This window comes from Sylvia atricapilla, chromosome 16 (genome assembly GCF_009819655.1).
Source record: "Sylvia atricapilla isolate bSylAtr1 chromosome 16, bSylAtr1.pri, whole genome shotgun sequence".
Lineage (NCBI taxonomy): Eukaryota > Metazoa > Chordata > Aves > Passeriformes > Sylviidae > Sylvia > Sylvia atricapilla.
Genome location: NC_089155.1, coordinates 2,870,644 through 2,893,319, shown reverse-complemented (window position 1 = coordinate 2,893,319; position 22,676 = coordinate 2,870,644). Strand labels below are relative to the sequence as shown.

The window sequence follows — 22,676 nt, the reverse complement described above, 5'->3', positions numbered from 1 at the left end:
CCTTAATAATTACTCAGAATCTTTGCTTATGAAGGAAAACGCTGTTATCTGCACTAATAAATTAGAGAAATGCCATTTTATATTCCATACGTCAGCTCAATAAATCAACACCCGAATGCAAGTTTTTATCTCATGTTTCATTCTCCAAGTCTTTGCCGCATTCTGCATTTAATCTGCAAGAAAAAAAGCCAATTATTCTCCAGAAAAAGGAATTAATGGTCTATTATCCTTCAGCAGCTTCTCAAAAAAAGACACCATCAGCACACGACAGGCACAGGCCCGGGGTAAGGAAGGAACTGATTCCATTCCTTGGTATTTCCCAGCATCATCAACTGGCAAAGCTGACAAATAAGAAACAGACCTGAAGCAGTTCCTCATAAAACCACCTGCGTTACAGAGCTAAAATGTCTCCTAAGCCCTAACACCACGAGGCTGCCTTTGTGCAGGAAATACGTTTAAATTTCGATGCTGCATTGTTACAGTCCCAGGCAGAGCTTCCTTTCTTTGCAGGGAAGGCCACACCGACCGAGGAGGCGGAGAACGGCTGGGCAGGCGCCCGCGCCTCTCCTCGGTGCCCCCCGAGCCCAGCTAAGGCCGGGCAGGCGGCACAGGGAGCACGAAGGCAGCGGGACACCCTGTGCCGCCCCTGCAGCACCGGCGCCCCCGGGGCGCTCCGCAGCGCCGAGGCCGGGCTGGGAGCGGCCGTTCTCCCCGAGCAGGCCCCGCGACGCCGGCCGGGCTCTCCGCGGCCGCGCAGCTCCGCCAGAGGCGTGGGCAGGAGGCGCTGCCCCCCGGCCCCAATCCCCGCGGGCTCCCCAGGCCCCGCGGCCCTCCCCGCTTCTCCCGGGCCCCGCTATCACGGGCGGCCCCGCAGCGCCTTACCTGCGCCCCGCGGGTCAACCCGCGGCCGCTGAGCTGGCCGTGCCGCAGCTGCGCCAAGATGTTGGTGGTGGCGGCGCGGGCCCCGCCGGCGGCGGCGGCGGCGGTGCCGGGCCCCGCGGCGCCCCCCGCCACGGCCGCCATGGCCTCCGCGCTGGGGACACAAACAGCGCTGCCTCCTCCCTCGGGCCGCTCCGCCCGTGCGCAGCCGCGCCGCCGCACGCGCCAACATGGCGGCCGGAAGGGCGCGGGCGGGGCGGCGCGGGGCCCGCGGCGGCGCGGGGCCGCTCCCGGCGGAGCGCCTCAGGGTCCGCCCGCCCGCCTCTGCGGCCGCCGGGGGAGTGAGTGATCAGCACGGTTTCTTCGGTATGCCAGTTTATTAAGGAATATTGCGAAATAGAAATTCGAAAAAGCCACAAGGGACGGAGGGCATCGAGCCCGGGATCGGTGCTGGGTGAAGCTCAGAAGCGGCAGCGTGCCGTATCCTCCCCCGTTCACAAAGTCCGCTTTTGCAGGCAGGGCCGACTTTAATACAACTCACTCGTTGTTTCATATCCATATTTCTTTCCTCTCCGTCTGCCGGCCCGATGAATGGTTTTCCGGACAGGGCTGGGCGGCTGGTGGCATTTCCAGGAACCCGGTATTGGCATGCACACCCAGGCCGATGGAGATGAGATTTTCAGCAGGTGTTGAGCACCGGGTCGCTGACAATCTCCTCTTTGGAGAGGACCCAGCTCCTGGTGGAGACCACTTCTTTCTGTTGCTTCCTCTGTTCCCGACCGAGGCTTGTAATTTCACAATTACTTTTATTTGGTGGAATTAAAATTATTCAATACCTTATATTTCTATAAAACACGAATTAATTCTCCAATACTTATAACAACTAGGATAGCTTTATTTCCACCGGGATGCCTCTGTGTCCATTAGGATACTTTTATTTCCCTCAGTAAGGCCCAGCCCACATCGTTTTCTGTTTAAAGAAAAGCTCACTGAGAACTCTGATCACAATTCGTTTTTGTTAAAAAAAAAAAAAAAAAAAGGCTTTGTAAGATGGAATGACACTGGAAGAAGGAACAGTTGAGGCTGTTCTGTGGTGTTCTGTCCAGCCTACAGAACTCATCTGAGATTAGCTCACTTGGTCATAATACCAAAGTTTCAGTTCCTGTCTGGGCCACTCACTTGGACTCAATCATCCGTGTGGGTGCCTTCTAACACAGACAAATCTGGGAATGTAATCAAGATCCATCTAATTAATCACAGTAGCCATGTGCAGATGAGTTCTCTCAGCTCCAACCATGCTGAGGAACAACCTCAGCTCCTGAGTTTACAGCCCCCTGGTTCAGCTGCTGGAAGTTCCTGGATGAGGGTACCAAAATGCCCTGGTCAGGAGGGATCTAATGAGCTGGAGCTCTGCCTCCTGTCCTGTTATTTTCCTCTGCCTCACAGCTGGGACAAGGCTGAGTGTCAGGACCTGAGCCAGCACTGAGCAAAGCTGTTGGAGAAGGCCTGGGGTTTGTTTTCTGCAGATTAAGCAATGAAGAGCATGTGAGATGTGAACAGCTGGAAAATAAAAAGATAACCTACAGTGACAACAAGGAGCCACTAACAAGAGCTTCATCATTGTCCAACAATGCCTGGTTTTGGGTGCTCCTCTCTCAGAAGGGTTGCAAGGGCTTTGTCAGTGCAGAATTCCTGCACTGCCCCAGCTGCCATGGGAAAGGACACAACTAGAAACTCTGTAGCTTACCAGTCCTTTCAGTATGCCTGTCTAACGCTGCATCTCTTACCATAGCTCATTCACAACTGCAACAGGATTTCTACCCCTAAGGATAAAATGGAAATTTTATTTAACTTTACAGCACTAGTATAGGTCAAAACAACAACATTATTCTCAAGGCAACCACAGAGCAACACAGAATGGGCACTGGTCCAGTTGTATTTAAGGATTTCACCGGGATTTATTTATCTTGTACCTCTAGTCCCCTCAAATAATTGTAGCTTGTGTGTAGCTTGCTGCAGACTCCTCACTTTCCAGCAGGCTTGAACAAAGTCCATCACTTTTCTGCCCCCATTTTGTTTTTCCTTTAGAAAGAAAACCTCTTGGTCACACTGATTCCTCCTTTTCTGGTCACTGCACACACCTGTTGGAAAGACACCAATAGTGTATTTACAGGTTTGGATGTGCTGAGCCAGCTGAACACCGAGAGGCTCGTGAACATCTATCTGTTCACTGCACCAAGGCAGAGCTGCAGTTCCAGCCAAGCCTTGTGCCTTGTGTTCAGCTCAGCTGGGGCACCCCAGGGGTGGCTGCACTGACCGAGGTACACTGAAATACGTGAGGCCCAAAGGGAAGTTAGAAAGAGGAAGGAAATGGGGAAATAAAAGATAAGCATGTCAGATTATTGAAAAAGAAAGCAAGCTTCACTGTGGAATCAAACATTTCCTAGTCCACCCTCCAGCTCAGTTTTTTATCCAGACATTACCTGGACATTTACTAAAGTGGTTTTCAGGCAGGAGGTACTGACCCACACTGATCTGAAACAGGGGGACTGAGCACTTTCCCATGTTCCAAGTGCTCCTCTCCCCTACACCATCCTCCATGCCCAACTGAACTGCCAGAGCTACAAATCTGAGCCTTCACCTCAAAATAAATAGGTTTTCTCCACTGGGCAGCAATCTTTCAGCAGGAACTACATGTTTATAAAGTGGTCAGAGATAAAAGATGGAGCACACAGAGAGTTGTAGTGAAGTTACAGTAATTCCTGCTTTTCCCTTTATGACGAGAAGCTCAGGTTCATTTTTATAGAACAAAGTAAGCTGAGGTCTTTTCTGTAAGCCTGTAAAAGTCACAAAATGTAATAAAAAAAGTTTAACATGTAGACCTTTCTTTTTCTGGACAGGTGTTTGACATTCAGGCAACCAGCTGCCTTGAGATCAGCAGCTCCACAGCACTAACAGCTGGTATGTGAGTCGTGAAAGGAGCAGTAGCAGAATTTAATGGGAAGTTGTTTCACTTCATAAAAGAATTCACATTGTGAGGTACCACACTTTCCATTATGAAACTATAAAAATATATTCCCAGAATCTGAAACGAGTTCAATAATTTAAACTGATAATACAAAGAGGATCAGGTGTTATCCAGGAAGACCTGTCCCAGTACTGCAAGCTTGGAGTTAAAAGATTGACTGGGGCAGCTCAGGAGGGAGTGTGAGCTTTTCTTAGAGTTTCTCTTCTCTCCAGCTTTCTCTGAAGAGGCATCCTCAGGATCTTTTGCATTTTCCCCTTCCCCACGGTCAGGAGCTCTTTTTAAAGCGAATTTCTTGGTTTTCTTCCGTGAGTAGAACTCCCTCATCAAGTCCTCCACCTCCCACTGCTCCTCTTTGCGCTTCCTGCAGCAGTGCAGGGCAGCGGGGTCGATGGGATGGGCCTCGGTGTTGAAGATGTACCCCCCAGCACTGAGCACACACTCCCCAAATGGTGTCACCACCACGTCGAAGTCGGAGCCGTCGTTGTGGATGAAGTTGTCTGGGTCAAACAGCAGGTACAGGTATTTGATTGTTTCAGCCAAGAAGAAGGATTCCATGCGATTGTCCAGCCGATGGTCCCTCAAGTCTTTGATCTACAAGAGAAGAAACAGAGTGGGTTACAGTGACATTGAATTCAGTAAGTTATGAATTTAGGGAGAAAAATAAAACCAGCTTGGAATTCATTTCAGTGAAACAGCACAGTAGGACACCAACTTGGCCTGTGTCTTATCACAGAATGGTTTGGGTTGAAGAGAGCTTAAAGCCCACCTCATTCCACTCCCTGCCATGGGCAGGGACACCTTCCACTCTCCCAGGGTGCTCCAAGCCCTGTCCAACCTGGCCTTGGACACTGCCAGGGATCCAGGGCTTCCCCACCCTCACAGCAAAGAATTTCTTCCTAACATTAAACTCATCCTCAGTTCAGTCTGGGCAAGGAAAAGAGCTTCCCATCACCTCCCCACTAAAGAAAAATATCATAAGACTTTTACCTACTTACTCCCAATATTTTTGAAGAGTTTTTTGTAAAATAGAGTTTGATAGCATGTTTGAAATCCTCTATTAAATAACTTTATAGAAATCACTTCCTGCACTTCTCGTGTGTTTGACCAGATTTTCAAGGCATAGTGGGAAAGCAGAATCACACACCTGGCAGGAGGAGCCTGCACGAGAGCCTTCCTGCTCAGCTGCAACACCTACTAGAAATACAAGAGAAGCTTTTGGAGCTTTCCCATGTTTTGGGCTCTGGGGCAACAGCCCATGATAAAATTTGGCCCACTGTGAGGAAGCTATGACCAGAAACATGACCAGCAATTACCAGAGCAGCTTCACAGAGAAAGTTTTTTGTTGGAAAAAAGTCATGTTTTCCCCAAAATGAATGCTTGACTCAATGGCAAAACATCACTCAGGAGAACACCTTCTGAAAGCTGACTTTTAGCAGCCCTTCAGCTGCCGTGGCAGACACTGAGCACTCACAGTTGCAAAGCCACAGTCCACCTTGCTGATTTTCTCTATGGACTCCACGGCGTCTCTCCCCAGCTCCAGCAGTGTGGGGTCTCTCGTGGCCCGGTACAGGTACATGGCGCTCTCAATCAGCTCTGCAAAACACCCCAAACGTTGCCAGCACAAACATTATCAAACCATGCTCACAGCCAAGATGAGCTAGTCCTTGAACTAACTTAAAAATACTTCAGCAGAATCAGGTGAACAGCCTGGCTTGCCTGGCTCCAAGCACAGATTTTCCTTTTCCTAAGGATGTGCTACAAAGAAATTCCCTCTAACCAGCCAGCAGCAGCTCAGGTGAGAGTGACTAATGCTCCCTCCCACATTCAGCCAGTGGGAGAGAAGCAAGAGACAAAAAGATTAATACTCAGTTGTCAAAGTTTAAAAAAATGCTTCTGTAAAGGATTACAAACAAGAAATTTAATCTTCAAAATACATTTTTTAAACAACACAGTGGAAACACACTATACAGACAACATAAGCACCATGCTGTGTTCACTTAGTAAAGAAACAGATCTTTAATAGGGCTGATGAGTATTTTTGGTAGATTTGTCCAGTGTGGATGCCACCTGAACGCTCAGACCAAAAGGAAGTTAATTATTCTCATTTATATTTATGGACCCACTAATCAGGTTAAATTTTTTTTGGTCCGTTTTAAAAAATGGGAGAAAAAGAAAGATAATTTCCTTACAGTATCACAGACAACATAGAATCCCTCCTAGATGCAGAACTGCAACAGTCTGTTCACACTCACTTTCACTTCCTGAATTTAAAGGACACAAGCAGTCCTTTTAACATTTCACATGACTGAAGCACCCCATGCCAGACAATCTAACACTTAAACATGTCAAATCCCACACTGTGAACAAAATTCATTACCAGGCCACCTTTCTATAGTAACACCACGGTTTGCTTCCTGTTTCCTTCCTGTCTTTGTGATTGGGGGAAAGCAAAATGTGCAGCTTTAACTCTGTAACTCCCTGCTCAAATCCATGCAGGAACTGAGTCAGAGCAAAACTGGGGAGGGAACTGTGGTGTTACCAACATCTGATCTCCCACCCAGAGCTAAAGCAGGAGTTCATGTCCCTTTTAATTTCAGTTCTGTTTACCAGGCCTGAGTGGATATCCTTCCCTCTTGTCCACTGTGTATCCCTGGGGAATGTTGTAGAACTCAGGCAGGCCCCCAAACTGCTTCCAGACCGTGTAATAGTTGAGGAAGGTGCGCATGGCATTGTCCACATCCCCAATGAGGCTCTGGGAGACAGGGAACACCAAAGACACGTGGCAGTGAAGGAAAACCAGCACAGCAACTGATGCAATAACACTGCTACAGGCAAAGAAATACCCAGTGACAGAAATGGGTATTTCAGCAGCTCTGAGGGGTGTAACTGATACGGGGGCACGATGCTTTAAGACCAGGTAAGACTGAAAAAGCTGCTTTTCTGTTTAGTCACATTCTCACACCTGAAATAATATGAAGACTGATTTTTTTAAAGAAGGCTATGTTTCTTCAGTCAAATGTTTAGTCAATCACAGCATCCAATCTCTTAGTCAGGAAAACAAAGTCTCAGTCCAAACATGAAGACTGATGAGAAAGTAAAGCTCTTAATGGGAAGAAATTCACACAAATAAACATTTGTGAGGAGACAGAAAAAGGAGTGTGAGTTTCCTTTTTTAATTCCCATTTGGATTATGGAACACTGTCAGTGGAGTTTGCTACAACAAAAGTGCCCTCTCATCATGCTAATGGAGACTGTAGATAAAACCAACATTTTCTTCAACATCATCTTCTATAGGCTCAGGCTACTGCAAATTTCACCAGAGAACAAACCAAACTTTTAAACCTGAACGAATGAGGGTTATATTTGTAACTTTTTTCTTGAAGACCAGCCCCTGACAGATGAACAGAATCACCAGATGCTGCTGGTGTGACAGCTCTTACCTGCAGGCCTGGCCAATAGGCCTCCAGGGACTGGAACACAGGCATGGACACTGTTCCTTTGTACATCTGAACCCACAGGTACCAGTCATCAAACTTGGTGTAATTTTTGATAGCTTTGTTATATTCTGTAAAGAAACAGATGGGTAGGTAAGCCATCTGTAACAAAAAGAAAAAGAAAAAAAAAAAGCTTATTTTTAAGAATGAGAGAAGCCTCTTTTTCACTTGAGCCATGTTCAATGACTTCTCAGGGTGCACACTTTAATAACTCTCTTATCACAGACTGTTCAAAAGTATTTCAGCAAAGTTTTCAGAACAGTCTTGAACGTGCCCCATCAGATCCTTCATCTCCTCCTGGCACAGGTGCTGGGCCCCTTCCCACAGCAAACAAACACTCACCTAAAAACATGGACATCAGCTCCTTGTCCTGCAGGAGGATGGCTCCTTTCACCAGGTACTCAAAGTAGGAGTCCACCCCTGCCCCAATCCCAGCATCCTGGGCCACCCACTTGGCAGTGATCACATCAATGTGGTTCCCCACCTGGACAGGGAGAGAGGGGCTTAAAGTGACACAAGAAATCCTGGGCCTTTTTTTCAGACCATCAGTTTCACACATACACAGTGTCCATTCCAAGCAGCATTTTTTCCATTACAGGACATATTTATCAGCATCAGGGAAATAAAAACTGTAGAAAATACAATTTTCATGCTGATAATGTATTATATATATATAACAAACATCTTACGCTTCCAATATCAACACTTCACTGGCCAAAACAACACATTATAATGCTACTGTAAAAATGCACAATTTCAACATGAAGTGTCTGCTCCTAATTCTGATCTTACAGAAGGATGGAGAGCTGCAGATACAGACACAGAGGCCAAGAATGTCAAAGGCACAAGAGCTGCCATGTTAATATTTAAATACATGCTGGCACTCTTCAGCCTGTGAACAAACCCAGCTGATGGAGAACTAAATACACAATCATGTTTTTCTTAGCAAACAGGAAAAAAAACCCAGCGGTGACTGAGGATTTGGGGTATAAATCAAAAATAAACAATCCCAGAGCAACAAAGGGAAACATTCCTTGACACAGCCTATGGATAATTTGTGGCAATAAATACAGGGTATAAGTAATTCTGTTTCACTTCATATATGCAACACCAACACTTCACAGAGGTCAATGAAGCAGCAATAAAAAAGAGCAGGAGATAAAGAACATGGAGATAATAGTGCCAGCTCTGGATATTGCTGAACCCCAGAGCTGTACAGGCTGGTAATATCTCAGTGCACTTGCCATGCTCTTGTTCTCTTCCCTAAGCCTTTGTCCCACCAGGCATCAGACAGACCTTTCATTTAATCTGCTACAGCTGCTGTCACAAGAGCTGCAGCACCCAGCAGGAGGCATTTGTCTCCCAGCCACATCTGGTGTGGGCCAGAACAATGGATAATGTTGGGCTGCTGCAGTAAATCGGGATGGGGATGCTGCAGGTGTTCAGGAACAATGTCAAACACGAGCCTTCAGCCCAGTTAGGAGCACTGTGCTTATTTATCCAACTCCATCTCCTCTCTGTTGATGTTTTTTTACTTAGAATTGCATCCACAAAGCTCCACAAAAAGTAGCCCAGCACGTTCCAAGATCATTCCTGACTCACCAGCCCAATGTCTGAGCGATTTTTCCACAGTGCCTTCAAAGCCTTCCTGGCAACGTCCTCGAACACTGGGTCACCAGTGAGGTGGCTTAAGGTGGCAAACTCCACTATAAAGGTGCCAATTCCAGCAGTACAGGTGACTGGGGTCTCCCCAGGGTTTACTCCATGCAGCAGGTTCACTGTGCCATAGGGCATCCCAGTCGGGGTCTGGAAAGCTGAAACACAGAATTTTGGGCTCACAGGGGTGTTCAGTGTTGTGTTTAACAGACTCCCAAGCAAACAGGCCTCACATCCCACTGCACATGGAATTGGGTCTGGAGGAACTGCAAAGAACAAAATGAGGAGTGGAGTGTGACCCTGGGAGGGTCAGAGAGGGTATCCCAAGGTACACACAGTCCTGGGGATCTCTTCCACCTTGCCACAGCAGCAGACTGCATCCCCGTGGTTTTTACAGCACAAGCAAGGTGGTCACTAAACACAACGGCCAGCAAGGACCAAACAGTGAGGCTGTGATCCCTCCATGGCTGCACACAGGAGCAGTGCCATGCCACGAGGGCACACAGCCCAGCTGCAGCCCACAAACAGCACATCAGGCTGCAGCTTCTTGTCTCTACAAGCTGCTGCCTCACAGCCTTTATTTACTATTTATGTTAAATGTATTTCCCCTCAACAAGCAACAAGCACACTGATGTGCTAGGCACACACAGCACTTGGCATGCACACATACAACAACATCCTCCCTACAAATAAACCTTGGAGCACTGAGCCTGGAGCTCAGGGACCACAGTGTTGGGGAAGAATCAGGGAAACCTTATAAATATGATTGCTTAGCAAAAGATTCTGAAAATATGAAACCTATAATCGAAATAAAAATGAAAGCTTACTTTGAGTTGTAGGATACTGAGTCTTAGTTACTATAAAACCTGAAAACAATAGCCTAGCTAGCTGAAGGAGAATCCCTTTTGATTGAACAATACCTTTCTGCTGGCTAAGGGATCCAAAGGTCAATGTAGCAAAACAGAAAAGTCTAAAGAGTAGTTTTTAGAGTTTAAAATATAACACAGTGTGGTAATGTAGTAGTTCTTGTAGGCTGTATGTAGATTCTATAGGATTTTGTGTCTTTTATTGGTTGGTCACTGTAAATCAGAATATTCATCACAAAAGAAGATACAATGTATTGTAACAAGGACCTCACTCTCTTACCTCTTAGCTCTTAACTCTTGCTCTTATCTCTTCTCATAATTCTTAACTCTCAACTCTCTTACCTCTCCTCTTAACTCTTACCCTTCCTCTTCCCCCTACTCTTGTTCTCTCTTACTCTCTTCCCCCTGTCACTTCACCTACACCACAGGACTGGTTTTGGGGCTGGCTCATGCAGCAGTGTCTCTCCTATCACAGGCAGCAGCCAGCCCATGACCCCAGCACAGTGACCCAGAGCAGACAGGGGCTCACCTGGCAGCAGTTTGCGAGCTGCTTCCTCAGCCATCCTCAGGAGAGGCCCCGAGCACGGCCAGCCTGCTTCCACTTCAACCCCAGCCTTCCTGGAGAGCAGGTGAGCAGAGAGGAGCCCTCCCACCACTGCAAGGACACATCACAATCCATTACACCGAGTGGGGAGGGATGAGCCTGAGTCAAATCCACAAAAGAAGAGTGATTTGTTTCTTGGCGCTTGTTTGCAGGGCAGCGGAAATGTGTGGAGTGACAGGACGAGAGGTGATGGCTTCAAACTGCCAGAGGGCAGGGTTAGAGGGGATATTGGTAAGAAATTCTCCCCTGTGAGGGTGGGCAGGCCCTGGCACAGGGTGCCCAGAGAAGCTCTGGCTGCCCCTGGATCCCTGGAAGTGCCCAAGGCCAGGCTGGACAGGGCTTGGAGCAGCCTGGGACAGTGGAAGGTGTCCCTGCCCATGGCAGGGGTGGAATGGATGATTTTCAGGTCCCTTCCCACCCAAATAATTCTCAGATTCCATGATATATTTCTTTGGTTTAGGAAGAGTCAAGAATTTCTCTGTGACAGCAGCTGTGAGTCATTAGCTATAGTTAACTGTTAGCTATTAGTTATATAGTTTATACAGCTATATTAGCTAATATTTGATATTTCACAGGCTTGTCTATAGTCACATAACAACCACAGAGAAATTACACTGCTGCAAAAATTGGCACAGCAATATTTGGCAGGACAAACAACAAAGGCATAACTAACAGTTTTGTGTCCTGACAGTGTCTTTTAGCTGGATGGTACTGAAGCAGTCAGGCATTCAAGGTGCAAGATTCCAAAGGCTTTCGTGATTTTGAAGGGAAAAAAAAGAATAATCCTAGAAATTGATAATCTCTACTCCAAAAGGGTATGCAAAAGATTGTATGCTTTCAGTGAAAAATAAAATTATTCTAGAGCTGAAAACCTCGCACCAGAATACTGAAAGTGCCACATCTACTTCTGCTTTTGTTGAGACAAGCAGCCAAAAGGGATGTGTGAAGACTAAAAGGAAGTGACGTTTGCTTGAGGGTTTTCTCTCTCTTCATGGGCCCTCCTACTCTGCATCCCAAATTCCTTCTGACCACCTCGTCACCACCACCTCTGAGACTCGTACAGGAAGGAAAGCCAACACAAACCCCACAGAAAAGCCCACCTCACCTCGAATGTTTGTTTCAAAGACAGACGCATTGACATCAATATCGAAGTCCACCCCCTCCTGCAGCACGTTGACAACTCGCTGGAACTCAGAAACATTTCCCAAGATCTGCAGGGAAACAGAGAATCAGGCTTAGAGTTCATGGAAAAACAAAGAGCAGTTCAATATTTGGGGCTGATTTTAGTTTGGTTTTACTATTTTGTGAAATCATTAGCTACAGATATTACTAAAAAACTGACTGACAGTTTTATCTTGTTTCAAAACGCTTTTTCCCACACACTTTAGGTCTTTCCTCCAGAGGGAATAAGGAAAGGTGAGTTCTGCCACCCCTCCCACGGGTGAAGCAAAGGAAAATGGGAAGTTCTCAGGTCAATGACTTTTGGCACCACTGCATCAAATCCAGGCGTACAGGTGGCACCCAGAGGCCTTGAGCAGGCTGTGGGCACTCAGGGCTGGCCGCTACTCACCAGCAGAGTGTCCAGGGCGTCGATCAGGGTCAGGGAGAAGCTGCGGAGGAGAGAGCGAGGTGAGTCCCGGCTGAGGGGGGCGGCCCATCCCCGCCCCGGGGCCGGCCCTTACCTGCCCCAGGTGTCCTGCCCGTCGCACGTCAGCGGCCGCAGCTCGTCGTAAGGGAAGGCGCTCTCCAGGTAGTGCTCGTAGGCGTGATAGAACATGGCACGCACCCGCTCCCTGCGGCACAAGCACGGCGCGCTCAGCCCCGGCCCGGCTGGGTCCCGCACCGCCCGCTCCGTACTCACCGGTAGGAAGCCACATCCAGCCCGCGGGCGGCCGCGCCGCTGCCCGCCGGGAGCCGCAGCGCCCAGAGGCACAGCAGCGGGCCGAGGAAGCGCTGCATGGCCGCGCCGGGACCCCGCATGGCGGCGTCCCTCAGCCGGGTCCCTCACCGGCAATCGCACCCCGAACCCTCCCGCTCCCCTACCCCGAGCGCCCTCAGGGCCGCCTCAGCTGTGACCCCGCCCCTCCTCCCCTTTTAGCCAATGGGAGCGGCGTTCGCACCGATTTGCCCCGCCCCACCTCCCCTGCTAGCCAATGGAAGAGCTGTCCAGTCCCGCTCCTTTGCCCCCCACCAGCCAATGGAAGAGGTCTCTAGCCCCGCCCCTCCTGCCAGCCAATGGAAGGGTCTCCGCTCCTCCCGGCTCCGCCCCTCCGCCCCCTCCAGCCAATGGGAGCGGCGAGCTCGGCGCACGCGCTGGCGGAAGCGCTCGGCGCCGTGAGGCGGTATCCGGGGCGGTGCGGCAGTGCCGGGAGAGCCGGGCTGCCTTGGTGGCTTTGGGGTGTTACCGCCGCCTCGGCGGGGCTGTGGGGCCCTGGCTGCGGGAGTTACCCCCGGGACTGCTCGCAGAGAGGCGGGAGGGTCCTGTGGTACCTCTCCGGAGGCTGTAACTTGCCGTCTTGATGGCAGGAAGGAGCCTGAGCGGGCAGGGCAGTGGCGGAGCGGGCAGCGCTTTAGGTGCCAGAATAAGGATATCGAATGCAGTGACGCTGCCATAGAAATGGCGTGTTGCCACCCGGGAAGGTGCTGGTGCCGTGTGGGACGAGGCTGTGGTGCCTGGCATCGCTCCTGTGCGGTTCCTGTCGGGACCTGGGGCTGGAAGTGGGCCAGAGTAATTGTGAAGCGATTGCTGGCCTGTAAGCATCTCTCGTGACAAACCCTCCTCATGCTGTTTCTCCTCGTAATTCGAACCCAGCTCCGGGTGGGGTTTGTGTGGTGCCGCAGGAGCTGCTTTGGAATCCGTGCACGGGAGTCCTGCAGTGGTGCCGCCTCCCTGCGCTGGAGCTGGGTTGGGGTGTGCTGTGTTCCCCTGCCGCAGGGCAGGGGTGGATCCAGGACACCGCGGCTGAAATCAGCCTGGTTCCCTGAGGCCACCCGCTCCCCTGGGGTATCCATAGCTTCCCAGACAAGCCATGGGTATGGGATGCCCCTGGATCCCTGAAGTGTCCCGGGTCAGGTTGGACGGGGCTTGGAGTGCCCTGGAAGGTGCCCCTGCCCATGGCAGGGGGTGGGATGAGAGGAGCTTTAAGGTCTCTCCAACCAAACCCGTTCTGGGATTCTGTGTGAGCTGCGGGTCACACCGTGAAAGGTTCCCCAGCCTGCATTCCCTGCATGGTCACGCTCATTTTGGTACCCTGCAGTTTAACCAGCACGGTGAACTTCAACATCAGAGCCATTGGCAGAGCTCTCCCTGCTCCTGCATCTCTACACTTGGTTTATCCACACCAAATCCCTGCTGTTCTTCCCACCTGTGCCCATAAATGAGATGGGGGTGACCCAGGCAGGGAGAGCAGAAACAAGAGGAGTGAATCCACCGTTAGATGGCAGAGGTGCAACATTTAGAACTCAAAACTAAACCACTTTGCTTGCAGGAGAGGAAGTGGCACGAATAACCCAACACTGTCATCTCACAGCAGCTATAGACTCATAGAATTATTTTCTTTGGGAAAGACCCCAAAGATCACTCAGTTCCAGCCACCCCACCATGGACACCAAGGTTAAACATCAAGAGGGGCTGGCTGTTGATATTCTTTAAGAAAACAACCCAGTTTACCCCTCTGCTCCCAGCCTGAGGCCACTAGGTGTCAGTGCATGCCCAGGTACCAGCACAATGGCTCAGACAAAAAGCCACCGAGTAATTTCCAACATACTGTTCATTTGCTGCGGCTGTAATTTGGCTTTCTGGGGCCATTTATCATAGAAGTGTCTGCTTGCTGATGCCATGGCTCAAGGCTGCGGGGGTATCTCGCTGTGTTCCTGGGAGAATCAAACTACTGGAGCTGATTTCACTAAAAGCTGTCACAATACATTGCTGGAATATTTTTTATTAAAATTCATTTTCCAGACTCTGATTTACCAGTGTTCCAGAGCACTGCTATTTGCTGTATACTAAAACAGTAATTTCCCTATCGAAGTCAGTTACTCAGTTCTCAAAGTTAACTGCAATCTTTTTGAAACAGATGCAAGAAAAGCAGGACTGGGCAGAGGCAGAGCCGTGCCGTGTCCCCCTCCTGGCATCCGAGGGAGGAGCAGTGTCCCCATCCCAGCGCCAGAGAGAGCCGGCAAGGTGGGATGCTCTGCCGTGAGGCAACATAACAGGTGCTAATTGCAGTGATCAAAGACGGAAAGAGGGGATGAACAGAGGGTGGTGTAAATGGGATTCAGTTCAGGGGTTGATGGGCAAGAAAGCAATGGCTGGGAGAGCCAGCTGGCTCAAAACTGGTCGGGAAAAACTTTAAAAACTGGGTTTGGTGCAGTGGTGTTCACCCTCCTTACCGTTTCTTTAGGCAGCCAAGCACCCTGTGGGTGGATTTGGGGGACGTGGGGCTGTTTCCTCCTAGGCACCTCCTGAGATGAATTATTAAAAATAAGGATATTGATCTAATACCGAGATCCAACTATGACAGACCAAGACTCTCTAATAGTGTGAAGTTACAAAGTGTGTGTTTATCACGACGCTGGGCAGCGTGGGATAGCTCCCAAATACCACAATTTACAGATGGTCACAGGTCTTTTTATGTACAGAAGTATCGAATACCCAAAACACAAATGCATATTCATAACTCTGCTCCATCCCATTCCCCGCTTTGTGTGATAATTAGCCAAAAAGCAATTAAGCATGCGTAGTTTGTTCTTTGAAATGGGTCAGTGGTCTCAAAATGATGAAGTAAGATGGGTCTTCTTCACTTTGGCTTTTTAACCTTTTAGTGTGGCGTGACATCTGGATCCTGTTTTCTCAAGACTATCTGATTTGTGATCACATTGTGTTCTTGGAGTCTATTGATTACTCAGAAAACACAAACATAAGTTGACAGGCCTCATGATTTATCAGTTCCTTAAATTCGGCTTCTGTTAACAAAGGGAAGTTTATCTGTCTAACCTCAGCAATATCTAGTTTAACTAAAGTCCTTAATTCTTCAAAATTAATTGATTTTTTTTTTGCAATCCTGCAGGTTGATTACAAACCCCATCTGAGCCCGGTGACTCTTGTGGCCACCACAAAGCCCAGCACAGACAGGCTGAGAAAAGCCTGTGGGGAGCCAGGTGGGCTGGAGGGGACAGTGCTGTGCTCAGGGGGACACACAGCCCTGTGCTGTGCTGCACAGCCCCTGGGTGTTGGAGAAACAGCAGCTTCCAGCTGGTGCCGTGGAAATCACCTGTGTGCTCATTCATAAATACAGCTGGTGAGCTGGAGATTGTTTGGAGGCAGGGATGGCTTTCACTGTGGCTGTGGCATATTCCTGGAGACATTAATGTGGTTTGCACATTGTATCATGCAAGTTACATAGGCTGGGCTGCAATAAATCAATGAAGATGCAGGGAGTGGTGCTTCCAAATGGGCAGAGCATGTTGCTGAAATATTTAGGCTGCATCAGAGCTAAGTGCTTTTTCAGATGCCCCATTCCATTTCTGTCTTTATGGAAAGGCTACTGGCAAAATCATGTGAACTTTGGTTTGGATGTGGGAGAGGCTGCAATTACAGGAGCGTTGAACTCTGGTTTATGACCTCTTTAGGCTGAGGACATGTTTACTACTTGCTATTACCATAAGTGGTGCTGCTGCCCTGCTTGCAGTTTTGATGCCCATTAAGATGGAAACTCTATGTAAATTAGGATCCCTCGTTAATATTTATAATTCATGGTGGGTTGTAGAAGTCTGTCTGCCACGAGAAGAACCATAAACAGGAGGTTTATGAGCACTGAAAACTGTTGCTAAGGTGGTTCTCTTGAAATAATTTTCCTTTGCAGCTGAACATCAATTCTTAATTTTAGTAGCACACGTAGCAGGATGGAAATGATGATTGATTTTTCTCCAGGTGCTGTGGGCTGCTTAAGTTGAGATTTCACTGTAAAAGACTAGACATTTCCAATTGCTTTTTATAAGTTCGGAATTGATTTTATTTGTTTAGCACCTGACTAACATAATAAAGGAGAAAAATATAGTCAGACAGAAAACACAGAAATCTGATGGGCTGCCTGGTTTCTGGCCTTCTTTTGAGTGATGTGATTTTAAGCCATGCTCCTGCTCCAGGTCTCTTCCAAAATGGGCTATACAGAAGTTTTTGTACTGTGTTCATGAAGAACTGTGGCTCGGTGTAGACTTTGAGTGGTTTGTGTGAGTCTGTTGATATCTTGACAAATGAGAAAGCAAAAATAAAATGGAGTTAGCATCAATGTGTCTCGGTTTTATTGTGGGGACTTGTGGCACTCACATTACGTGACACCAACAAAGTCCAAAACTGCCCCACTTGTGTGAATGAGGCTTCATTTTCTTTATCCAAGACAGGAGTTTCCCATGGGGAATGTGGCTTTGATATTTTTTTACTCAGCAGATTTGGAGGTGTTCAGGTGGGTGGTGTCTGTAGACAGAGAGGGGACAGGCAGAATTTCTATGGCATAAATCCATCACGTCCCCACAGCCAAGGAGCAGATCGTCAGGGGAAAGGTGAGGGTTGGGTTCTGCTCTCAGCCCCTTGTACCACGATGGTCAGGAGGGTCTGCACAGACTCCTAATTTGCTTTCCTTGGTGGGCTTGCAAAGAAAAAAAATGGACAAGAAGGGTTATTTATCCTCACACATAGTGGGAAAGGGGTGGGAAGTTCAGTTAGTGGCTCCAGCTCAGCCAGAATTTGGACTTTGGAGTTCAAAACGGTTGTTGTGTCAGGGAGAATCCCTCACCTTTCACATGAGCACGGTGAGTGTGGTGAGAAGAGCTGAGTTTGGTTAGAAAGGCTGGGTTTGATGGGAAGGGCTGAGTTTACAGCTGGAGAGAAGCAATGAGAAAAATTTCCCATGGCTCTCTGGAAACACAGATGGCAGAGACATTTTATTCCCTGGTTTATGGTCATGTAAAACAAATTCACTGCAACTTGTCAGGGAACAAGGATCTGCTGCTGCTGGGCAAAGGGCAGGGCAGGGGTGAGTTTGTTTCTCTGCTGCAGACAAGGACTGAGTGCAGGAGTGTCTGACTCCACACTGCAGGACCGGGGGAGGTGGTTTGGAGCTGCTGGGAGATTTCTGTGGCATTTGGGAAAAGGGAGTTTTGTCCTGAGGTTTTGAGGAGGGACAGGGGAGGAAGAGGGACACCACCAACAGCCACTTTGGGACAATCAGAGCCCAGGCTGAGGTTTACACAGGAGCCAGAGGAGCACAAAGTGACCCTGTTCTGTGGTGTGAACAGCACAGAGATGCACCAGAGCACACCTGGAGGAGACGCTTCTCCAGCATTCACCTTGGCTTTGCCTTTTAAAACAACCTAAAACCACCTGGAGCACAGGGTGTCCAGAGAACCTTTGGCTGCCTCATCCCTGGAAGTGTCCAAGGCCACGTTGGAGCAACTTGGTCTAGTGGAAGGTGTCCCTGCCCATGGAGCAAGATGAACTTTATGGTCAATTCCAACCCAAATCATCCTAAGATTCCATGATTACAGCTGCTACACACTGTATGTCACCTATTAAGGCATTTGGGTGACAACCCTGATGGCTGCCTCTGTCCCCAGACTGATTTTGTGGCAGGGGTAAAGAGTTAACTCCTCTCTGCTAGTGCTGTTTCAACCTGCTTGGGGTAATAATCTGGAAAACCCTGAAAGGCATTGTTCTCTGTGAAAATTACTTTGATATTTGACCATTACCAACGTTGTGATGTAGAAATTTCCATGAAAACAGCACAAATGATCTCTGGAAATGGTCATTAATGGAAATAACCACCCTATGGGGCTTGGGAAGGGGTGGTTTGGAGTGGGAAGGCAGTGCAGAGGGAAGCCCCAGCCCAGCTGATTTTGGTGACATCTCCCATGGGGACTCCTGCTCAGCTGGGCTGGCTCACAAGAGCTCTGCACAGGAGCCAGAGCCACCTGAGGGGCACCAGTGCCAGGTCCTGGCAGGATTTGGGTGGGATCTATATGCTGGCCATACCTCACTCCATCCTGCAAAAGGTGTGGGGCAATGAAATCCAGCCCAAGTGCAGCCCAGGCTCTGTCACCTCCTGTCCTTCATCAGTTGGCTGTGAGAGAATTCCCATCGTGGTTTTCTGCAGTAAACACCTGCTTTTTGTGTCCATGCTGTTGACACTCAGTGCCTTCAAAATCTACATCCCCTTTTCTGCACTCACACACCAAATAACCTCCTCCTGCTGAGGTTCTGGCCTCCTTTCCTGGGAATCTTCATAATGGCATTTTCAGTGTCTCATCCATGTTTGATGAGAAGCATTCCAGCAAATTTATTTAAAAGCTTCACTCTGCAGGTGAGCAGGTGGATCCTGACCCTGTCCTTCCTGGACTCATCCTCACAGAGCTGTTCTTCCCCTCCTGCGGTGTGAAAGGAGATGGTGGGGACCTCTCCTCTCCTCTCCTCTCCTCTCCTCTCCTCTCCTCTCCTCTCCTCTCCTCTCCTCTCCTCTCCTCTCCTCTCCTCTCCTCTCCTCTCCTCTCCTCTCCTCTCCTCTCCTCTCCTCTCCTCTCCTCTCCTCTCCTCTCCTCTCCTCTCCTCTCCTCTCCTCTCCCTCTCCCTCTCCCTCTCCCTCTCCCTCTCCCTCTCCCTCTCCCTCTCCCTCTCCCTCTCCCCAGGGATTGTGATATCCAGATGATTATGAGTTTTGGAGTGGGGCTCCCACCTTGACTCCAGCTGGGGAATGCAGCAGCCTGGGCTGTCCCCTGGCTCCTCCTGCCTGCAGCAGGACTCAGTGGGAGCAGATCAGCTCCTTGCCCAGCTTCAGGCTCCCCCCTCCATCCAGGGAATCACCCACCAAGCTGTGCCACTGTCCCTGCCCAAGGACAGAGACACGGACAGGGTGTGTGTCCTGAGTGCTGCTCACATTGCATCTCTTGGCATCTGTGCAGCCCCAAAGGCTCAGGAATTGCGATTTGTGAGCAAGCCAAGGTCCTTGGAGACTCACAGGTTCAGCCAGGGACGGCAGTGGCTGTGTCTGCTCTCCCAGCCTTGGTGTGGCACATCCCAGCACCCCGGGCACTGCTGCCACATCCACTGCTGTCACCTGAAGGGCTCCTCTAACACCTCAGCTCTGCAGCTCTCAGGAGGACAACAGGGACATTTTGATGTCCCCTTTTGCTTCCTGGTAAAAGCTGTGGACAAGGACACCTTTTGATGGGGAGACCCAGCCCCACACTGACCACGTCTGGGGCAGCCTGGACAGATATTCCAACCAGAAAACGAGGTGCTAGCCAAGGTATTTTTGTTGAAACCTCTCTGGCAAATGTTTAGTGGTTTGTCAAGAACTGAAACAATGACAGCTTTGCTTTAAAAGCAAAACTTCCAGTTTTCAGTTGTTAGTTTGGGATTATTGATAAAAATCAAGAATGTTTTCACTGGCAGTGGCTTTTCAGAGCAGGATTTGGTGGCTAACCACCTGCTCCCTCCACGGTCAACCAGAACTGTTTTGAAGGCAGCTTTGCACCCCTGTGTGCCTGCTCTGTGTGCCCAGAGAGCTGCTGTCCCTCTGCTGTGAGACACAGCCCCACCACTGTCACTGCCCCATGGGTGTCCACCCATGTCCAGCACAGGCAAAGACATCTCTGCTGCTGCCAGTGTCCCCTGGGCTCAGCCCTGGCTGCTCTGGGACCCTGGGACAGCCACTGCTTTTGTGTGCCACCAGGGGATGGGATCCTGCCCCTGTGCCCAGCCCTGGGGACACCTCTGGGTGCTGTGCCCAGCCCTGGGGACACCCCTGAGTGCTGTGCCCAGCCCCGGGGACACCTCTGGGTGCTGTGCCCAGCCCCGGGGACACCTCTTGGTGCTGTGCCCAGCCCTGGGTGCTCAGCACAGCAGGGACAGGAGCTCCTGGAGCTGAGGAAGGGCCTGGAGCATCTCCGTGCCCAGGAGAGGCTGAGGGAGCTGGGGCTGCTCAGCCTGGAGAGGAGCCCCAGGGAGAGGTGCCCTCGGTGTCCCTGGGTGTCCCTGGGTGTCCCTGGGTGTCCCCATGTCTGTCCCTGGGTGTCCCTGGGTGTCCCTGTCTGTCCCTGTGTGTCCCCATGTCTGTCCCCATGTCTGTCCCTGTGTCCCCATGTCTGTCCCTGTGTGTCCCCATGTCTGTCCCCATGTCTGTCCCTGTGTCCCCATGTCTGTCCCTGGGTGTCCCTGTGTGTCCCATGTCTGTCCCTGTGTCCCCATGTCTGTCCCCGTGTGCAGGGAGGGCAGAGCAGCCCCAGGCTCTGCTCCAGCCCCAGCGATGGCCCCAGAGCCCCGGGCAGGGCTGAGCCCAGCCATTCCCCTGCCCAGGGGCACAACTCCTGCCCTGGGCAGTGCCCAGCCCTGGGCAGAGCCCCGAGAGGCTGTGGGCTCTCCTCCCTGGGGATGCTCCAGAGCCCTCTGGACTCAATCCTGTGCCCTGTGCTCTGGGCTGGCCCTGCCTGAGCAGGGAGGTGGCACCAGATGAGCCCCTGCGGTCCCTTCCAGCCTGTCTGTCCTTGGATTTTGTGGTCCTTTGGTGCTCTGGTCTCCTCTCCTCCCAGGGAAAAGCCCATTCTGGTGCTGGCTGCAGGCACAAGAATGAGCACAGTGCTGCAGCTGACACAGCTGCCAACACAGAAATAATTTTAAAGGAAATTTGTGTGTCTTATTAACAATTGCTGCGAGGGGTCCAGTAGTGTCCATGTCATGAGAGGACAGTTTTCATGGCAGCTCTGCTGCTGCTGTCTGAATACTCAAATGTCAGTGGGCTGGAGGGCTCCTTGTTCTCTTATTTGAAGATGATATTTATGTCTATGATATTTATTTTTTTTTCTCTGCTAATGTTCTTTAGAGCCTTCTAGAGAGCCTTGCAGATAAGTGCTGGCTCCGTTTTCATGCCAGACAAAATGTGTGTTTTGAAGCATCTGGCACCACTCCAGCTGTGGAGCTCCTCTGAGGCAGTGAGGTGACATGGTGGCAGTGGATTCCAAAAGGACAGGCTCCCAGATGGGAAAATGACAGGCTGGCAGTGCAAGACTCCCTGCAGTGACCTCCCAGCTCTGCTAAAACAGATCCCTGTTCATCAGTGTGGCAGCAGAGATCCTGAGCTCTGAAGGTTGATGTTCACTGAGTGACTGAGCTCAGGACAAAGCCAACTCCTGAACCCAGCCTCTTTTTTCTCAGGTTTGGTTCTCTTTGCTCACCCGAGGTTCAGGTGGTGGTTCCAGAGAGTCTTTTGCCCTCTGAAGGCCCTGAGCCAGACACAAGAATGAAATGGAGTCTTCAAGATCTTGTTTTTTCTTGGTTTCTCACATTGTTTATTAATTCTTACCTGACACTGTTCTCTGTTCCTGGCCGAGGTGTTCTGCTGCTGGGACACAGGACGGCTCCCCCTCGATGGGAGCTCACTGTCCTGATACAGATAATTCTGTGTCTGTTATTGACAGTGATGTGCCAATACCCATCACCTGTACTGACAGGGGCACCTCTGCTCTGACCCAACCCCTTAAACTACTTTGTGCCATGTCACAGCAGGAGATGGAGGCCAGGGGAGAAGAGGAACCCAGGGCACCGCCCTAAATCCCCCATCTTGTTCCCTATTCACCTTCATTTTAAGAACCCCAAAACTACACAGTTTTTCACCTCATGATAAGCTACACTACTGTTTTCACACCTTTGTGACTTGTAATTCTTGTCTCAGTGTTAGAAGCTTTTTTCCACAGACTGAAGTCAAAGCCTATGTCCTCCTGGGCCCTGTGCCAGGCAACCCCCTGGCCAGGATTCAAACCCTCTTGTACAATCTCAAACCCTCTTGCTCTGATCCCAAACCTCTCTGCTGAGGTCTGTGACCTTCCAGGGCGTCCAGAGGAATGCTCTGGACTCCAGCACTTTTTCTTTTACTGGTGTGCAAAGAAGAAACCAGCAGTGATACCAAGGGACCCCCAGCCACCAGTCATGGCACTATTATCTGCAGCTCAGGGTGAGTGGAGGATGCCACAGTCACGGTGGGCACAGCACCTGCTCTTGCATGTTCCCTACAGTGTTTTGAGGAAAAAATGCATTTATAATTTGTACATCATTTATCACTGATCAGCTGTAGCCTCACGAGCCCTCATTCCAGCCTGTGTCA

General features: G+C 49.9%; 2 protein-coding genes across 2 annotated transcripts in view; both read right to left on the bottom strand.

Annotated features, from left to right (window-relative positions):
* TRPC4AP (transient receptor potential cation channel subfamily C member 4 associated protein) overlaps positions 1-1,089 on the bottom strand; it is a 34,605-nt gene extending 33,516 nt beyond the window's left edge. Inside the window, exon 1 of the mRNA XM_066330554.1 lies at positions 883-1,089. Within this exon, the coding sequence (XP_066186651.1) occupies positions 883-1,023 (141 nt within the window). The 5' untranslated portion in view covers positions 1,024-1,089. The remainder of the gene's footprint in view (positions 1-882) is intronic.
* Positions 1,090-2,703: 1,614 nt separating this feature from the next.
* On the bottom strand, positions 2,704-12,552 carry EDEM2 (ER degradation enhancing alpha-mannosidase like protein 2). Its single transcript, XM_066330560.1, has 11 exons — positions 12,389-12,552; positions 12,210-12,320; positions 12,098-12,137; positions 11,633-11,738; positions 10,453-10,578; positions 9,004-9,215; positions 7,744-7,885; positions 7,348-7,472; positions 6,515-6,659; positions 5,379-5,500; positions 2,704-4,498 (listed from the first exon to the last, which is right to left on the bottom strand). The coding sequence occupies exons 1-11, from the start codon at positions 12,505-12,507 to the stop codon at positions 4,007-4,009; spliced, it is 1,740 nt and encodes a 579-aa protein (XP_066186657.1). The 5' UTR covers positions 12,508-12,552; the 3' UTR covers positions 2,704-4,006.
* Positions 12,553-22,676: the final 10,124 nt, after the last annotated feature.

Excerpts from the sequence above, each read along its gene's own strand:
- EDEM2 (XM_066330560.1), bottom strand. The coding sequence starts at position 12,507 with ATGCGGGGTCCCGGCGCGGCCATGCAGCGCTTCCTCGGCCCGCTGCTG. Across the intron at positions 10,579-11,632 it reads CTTTGAAACAAACATTCGAG|TGGTGGGAGGGCTCCTCTCT; the intron begins GTGAGGTGGGCT and ends GTGTCCTTGCAG. Across the intron at positions 5,501-6,514 it reads AGGATATCCACTCAGGCCTG|AGCTGATTGAGAGCGCCATG; the intron begins GTAAACAGAACT and ends GGTGTTTTGCAG.